The sequence below is a fragment of the Biomphalaria glabrata genome, chromosome 8 (assembly GCF_947242115.1).
Source record: "Biomphalaria glabrata chromosome 8, xgBioGlab47.1, whole genome shotgun sequence".
Lineage (NCBI taxonomy): Eukaryota > Metazoa > Mollusca > Gastropoda > Planorbidae > Biomphalaria > Biomphalaria glabrata.
The window spans coordinates 16148400-16154769 of record NC_074718.1 but is presented as its reverse complement, the minus strand read 5'-3'; the positions used below and the strand labels follow the sequence as shown (position 1 = coordinate 16154769).

Sequence of the window (6370 nt, the reverse complement as noted above, 5' to 3'; positions counted from 1 at the left end):
AGAAAAGAAAGAGAAGCAGAGGCGGAAAGAAAAGAAAGAGAAGCAGAGGCGGATAGAAAAGAAAGAGAAGCAGAGGCGGATAGGAAGCAGCAGTTAGAAAAAATTAAATTGGAAAATGAGCATAAACTGAATTTAGAAAAACTAAAAGGCCAACAAGGAACTAGTGAAAAAACAGTAAGTAAAGAGGGAAGTAATACAGACATACCAGGAGAAGAAAGAAATAAGACGGACATGCTAGGACGTAGTAGCCGACTATTTGAAAAAATTCCCAAATTTGACGAACAAACAGATAACCTAGACTCTTATATACGTAGATTTGAGACCATAGCGATATCCACAGACACCCGACAGGAACTTTGGGGACCGCAACTACTGACATTAATAGGGGGTAAAGGGCTAGATGCATGTCAGACCCTGACTGAATCAGGCATGAAAGATTATAAGACATTAAAAAAGACTTTACTGGAATTCTACGACTTTACAGAGGACGGTTACAGACGAAGATACTACGCTATGAAACCCAAAGACGGACATGATTTTAAAGTTTTTGTTAATGATCTGACAACGACATTCGATAAATGGTTTGACGCGACCGGTCTAGACAAAACTTTTTGTAAGCTCAAAGAGTTCCTCTTAATAGACAGAGTACTAACTTTGTGTGACGGACAATTATTTGGATTTATACAAGAAAGACAACCCCGAGATCTCAAAAGTTTGACAGAACTGTGTCAAAGGTATATGGCTGCTCATCCGGACAAACGAGTAACTTGCCAGACTGAGCAACCTGACATTGTATTTGCCACTAGAAATGTATCGAATATACAAGTGGGGCAGCGTTCTCGACCCACACTTAGGCAACAGAATGATGGCATGAGGCCTAGGAGTTTGTCCACTATAGAATCAAGGCGCTGTTTTGAATGTGGCACGTACGGACATATAGCCAGAAACTGTAACAATAGTCGACAGAGAAATAGGGGAGGAAGAGGAGGCCTGCATCAACAAGTGGGGTACAGATCAGATTACAATAACAGAGCCTATGTTGCAGTGCTTAACAAGGGTGATGGGGAAGTTACTTGTTTCACTACGCTTGTAGGCGAGAAGAGAGCCTTGACTATCAGGGATACGGGAGCAACACTAATCGCAGTCAGAGATACATTTGTCGAGAAAGACCAATATACTGGGACCTGGAAGCAGGTTGAGGTCTTTGGAGGACAAAGGTACAGCTGGCCGGTGGCTAAAGTGATTGTAAATACACCGTATGTGAAAGGAGAGGTGATGGCTGTAGTTTTTAAAGATGGCCCATATGATTTGATCATAGGTAACATACATTCACGAATGCCACATTTAGGAAAAGGTGAAATCAACAAATGGTGCAGAGAAGAAGTCCTATTAATGGAGACCAGACAACAAGCTAGACAAAGACAGAGAGAGGAGACTGAAGCAAAAACTTTGATTAGTGACCACGGCATAATGGAGAACGCAACAGATATGTCTCTAGAAGAAAATGGCAGTGTGATTCGGGAGTCTCATAGCGAGAGTCAAATGTGGTCGCCAGAGGAGTTTCAAGAAGGGCAGAGGTCCGATCTGTCACTAGAGAAAATATTTAAATTTGCCATAGAGAAATCAGTGGTGAAGTCGAAAAAAACGGAACATTCCTTTCTGATCAAAAACAACACGTTGGTACGGAAATATACAGATACAAAGGGGGAGCTAATACAGCTTGTGGCGCCACAAAAATATAGACCCCAAATTTTGCATCAAGCCCATGACTTGTCAGTCGCAGGTCATTTGGGTATATTAAAGACAAAACAAAGAATCCAGACAGCCTTCTACTGGCCCAATATGACTAAAGATGTAACAAATTATGTTAGGTCATGTCAGGTTTGTATGCTTAAAGACAAACGACCACCAAGACAGGCTCCATTACAGCGAACAGATCTAGCGGAGAAACCCTTTGAAAAAATAGCCATTGATATAGTGGGACCAATGAACCCAATGTCAGCCAGGGGCCATCGATACATTCTCACAGTAGTTGATCTCGCTACCAGGTGGCCAGAAGCTATTCCTCTGAAGTCCACAACTGCTGATGATATCACGTCGGCATTGATTATGTTGTTCGCTAGAACGGGGCTCCCAGATACCATTCTCTCAGACAGAGGACCCCAGTTCGTAGCAGAACTAACCAAGCAAATAACTGGCACACTAGGAATTCATCAAGTATTTACCTCACCATATTGCCCTCAGAGCAATGGGGTCTGTGAAAGACTGAATGGAACAATCAAAAGTATACTGAGTAAGGTGTCGTCCGAGAAACCAGAAAACTGGGATCTACTTCTTCCTTGCGTTTTGTTTGCGTATCGAGAAATACCGCAAACTTCCACAGGATTTTTTAACCCTTTGAGCTAGTATATGGAGCAAAGCCTAGGGGCCCTATAGACATTCTGAAAACTTTGGTGTACAAACAGAACATTGACCCCGACAGCCGCACCACGTACGAGAAAGTGATAGATCTCCGAAGCAGAATCGTCACTGCATGTCAGGCAGCGAGAGCAGCCCTAGAAGAAAGGGGGGAACTAGTTAGACAAAGAGTCAACAGAGGTCGAAAATTAAGACTTTTTAAAGCCGGGCAACAAGTTAGGGTTCTTCTCCCTTCAAAAACAAATAAATTGCAACTAGCATGGCAAGGGCCTTTTGCAGTCACGAAAAGGATATCCAATGTGGATTATGAAGTTGAAATTAGAGGGAAAAGAAAAATTTTTCACTCAAATATTCTTAGTGATTTTCACCTACGACCTTGCGAATTAGAACTGGCCAACGACAATGGTACAACTGAATCGGCAGTGACAAGTGGCATAGCTCAAATAGCGTGTGCATTTCTTTGTGAAGAAAATGATGGAGATGACGTAGGTCCAGAATTACCGCTACTCCCAAGAGAAAAAGAAGACTGGCATGATGTCAAAATAGGAGCTGCACCACAGGGAGTTAGAATAAAAATACTGGAGGTGTTAGAGTCTTTTAAAGACATATTAACTCCTACACCAGGAAGAACAACGACAATTAGACATGACATAAAGTTAACGTCAACAAAACCGATTAAGTTGCGGCCATATGACATCCCATTACATCACAGAGATGCAGTGCTAAAGGAAATACATGAGCTACTGGAAGAAGGAATCATCGAGAGATCGGACTCACCCTACTCAGCACCAATTATTATTGTAAGAAAAAAAAATAAGGACGAGATAAGATTATGCGTAGATTACCGTCACCTCAACAAAGTAACAGTGCCAGATTGTGAACCCATGCCAAATCCAGAAGATTTGTTTGTTAAGTTAGCACAAGCAAGAATTTTCAGCAAGTTAGATTTGTCTCGGGGATATTATCAGATACCCCTTACAGAAAGAGCGAAGCCACTCACCGCCTTCATCACGCCGTTTGGACTCTACCATTGGAACTACATGAGCTTTGGCCTCTCCAATGCACCATCCACTTTCAACAAACTAGTTCGACGAGTTCTTGAGGGTCGTACAGATGTTGTAGCTTATTTGGATGACATCTGCTTATTCCACAACAGTTGGGAGGAGCATGTAAAGGGCATACAATCCCTGCTATTGTTATTGAGACAGCATGGTTTGACGGCCAGACCCAGTAAGACAGAGGTTGGAATGGGCGAAATCCAATTTTTAGGGCACGTCGTTGGTAAAGGTCAATTAAAACCTGTCCATGGAACGGTGCAGAAAATTTTAGAGCTGAAGACGCCTACATCACTTAAAGAAGTGCGAGCTTTGATAGGTCTTTGCAACTATTATAGGAAGTTTATCCCAAATTTCGCGTCTTTGTTGGAACCTATCACTTCTTTAACGAGAACAAAGACTTACGGGAGAAACACAGACACAGAGCTCAGGACATCCAAGAAGCTCGCATGGAATGATGAATGTGAGCAGGCCTTACAGAACTTGAGACAGGCCTTTCAGACGGAACCTATTCTGAAATTGCCTGATGAATCAAAGCCTTTCACCCTTTTTACTGATGCCTCATCCGTTGGCTTAGGAGCCTGCCTTATGCAGGAAGTACATGGTGATTTACATCCAGTATTATATTCCAGCAGAAAACTGTCGGAAACAGAAAAAAGGTATGCAGTGATAGAAAGGGAATGTTTGGCAATTGTGTGGGCCATCAATAAGTTTTCCAAATACTTAGCAGGGGCACCATTTGTTCTGCACACTGACCATGCACCTCTTATAGCATTAAATACTAAGAAGATGACCAGTGCAAAACTGACACGTTGGGCTCTGAGTCTTCAAGGCTTTACGTTTCAAGTGGTACCGGTGCCTGGCAAGGGAAACGTTATTGCAGACACATTGTCGCGGAATGTCTAGAACAGTCCCTGGACGGTAAGTTCGTTTTCTTCTCCACCCTCCAAAGTCTAAGTGTAACTAACTAAGGTCATGATGTCCACGGTAAGTGTCTGAATGTTCAACTCTGGGTGGGAGAAATAAAAGTTCAATTTTTTATAAAGAGGAAAGGTAACTGCTTAATTTTGCTATATCATTCCATGTCAACTTACACACAACTCTACATATCAACAATGACTTTAACAACAACAAATTTCATTTTAACTATTGTTGAACAGTATCTCCTGATAACCCTGAAAGCAACAAATTGTATCTCTATTCTCTATGAATTCCAACTTGAACTTCAAGACTACATAGGTACATTGTGTATAACAACATTGACGGGGATTTTCAATGTGCATTAACTTTCATGGACGACCCGCACATATTCACATGGAAGTCGCTCTGAACGAAAAACATGAATGTTGTCAAGAGCTGATTTCATTGCTGTTATTATGATTATTCTAATTCTTATTATTACATTTATTTCTTATTACTCTTTTATGAATTGCTTCCTTATGTTCTATGTCCTTTAATTTTTATGCGTATCTTTTCTTGTATCCTTATTCTCCTTTATTGTGTGATTCATACTTTATCTGAAATTTGTTCCTATTTTATAAATCACTTTCATAGGATAGTTAAAATGTTAGTTTTAGGATAGTTTGATGTGCTGTTGTACCAACAGCTTCTGAAAGGTGGGGGGAATGTTGTGAAAGGATCTTGGTGTGTGTGTGTATGTCGCAGAGCATGAGTGTCACCCTTAAGTTACGCCCCTGTTCTGTACCTGTCCAGCGGTTGAATGGGTCAGCCTAGCGGGGTAGCGAGAGGTCAGGAATGCAGAAGTCAGTAGAGCGGCTAGGCTGTTAGTGTAGGTTGTGAGGTAGAAACTATAGAGGAAATAAAGTGCTGTATTCATAGAAAAGAAAGCTAGTCGAGTTTGTTACTTCAATGTTTTGTGGTTCATTAAAATTAGAAAGTCGTCACACTAACGATGTCTAACTATATAAAGACAAATTATAGTTAGGTTGCTTCTAATTTCAGAACAGAAACAACGTTAGAGTTCGGGAATCCCCCTTTTCTATGTTTCAATTCTTACTATGTGGCTGCAATCGGAGGGTATCTCTTGTTTTTAGTTCTTTCGCGCGCAAACGTCAAAAAAAACAAACAAACAAGGTTACAAAGACAGTTTGTGTGGAAACACAAACTGAAAATTGGCCCCCGAAGTGGTCCACCTAGGCAGGTAAAAAGGCAGGTTTCAATATTATCAGAATGAAATTCTATCAAAGACAAATGACAGAAAATAATGGAGAAAAAAAGTTAACAGATCTTGCGTGGTGCCCCAGCGGTCCAGCAGACAAAAGGACAGGTGAAAGTGAATGTGAAGTTAGATGTGAACCTGGCTTAACTGATGTCTTATAATGAATATCTAATTGATCTAATTGTTTTGTCAATGGTCAATCTCTTATTCCTCAAGAATAAAACATTTCCGTAAAAAAAAATAAAAAAATACAAGATTACAAAGACAGATTGTGTGGAAACACAAACTCAATATCGGCCCCCGAAGTGGTCCACCCAGGCAGGCTTCAATATTTTCAGAAAGAACATCCAAATGAAATTATATCAAAGACAAATGAGAGATAAGAATGGAGAAAGAAGGTTGACAGATCTTGTGTAGTGCCCCAACGGTACAGCAGATCAAAGGATAGGTGCAAGTGAATGCAAAGTTAGATGTGAACCTGGCCTAACTAGTTCCCCTTTCAGACCTTGTGGTCTATAGGGCAGATGATGTAAAGTACATGTTTTTGTGGCCTACGGTTAACGAGGTTGTCATGTAGCCAGCACAACGACCAACCGCCTTTACTTTTCCCCAACTAATATCAGGTACCCATTGGAGCTGGGTGGACTCAGAGGCGCCTAAGGATTCCGAAGTTGAAAATCCCAGTCTTCACCAGGATTCGAACCCAGGGCCCCCGGTT

General features: G+C 41.2%; 1 protein-coding gene across 1 annotated transcript; it reads left to right on the top strand.

The window, feature by feature from the left end:
* The first annotated feature begins 231 nt into the window (after positions 1-231).
* Positions 232-4379, top strand: LOC129927726 (uncharacterized). The gene is made up of 2 exons (XM_056038108.1): positions 232-2293; positions 2407-4379. Exons 1-2 carry the CDS (start codon positions 232-234, stop codon positions 4377-4379), a joined length of 4035 nt encoding a protein of 1344 aa, XP_055894083.1.
* The last annotated feature ends 1991 nt before the right edge of the window (positions 4380-6370 follow it).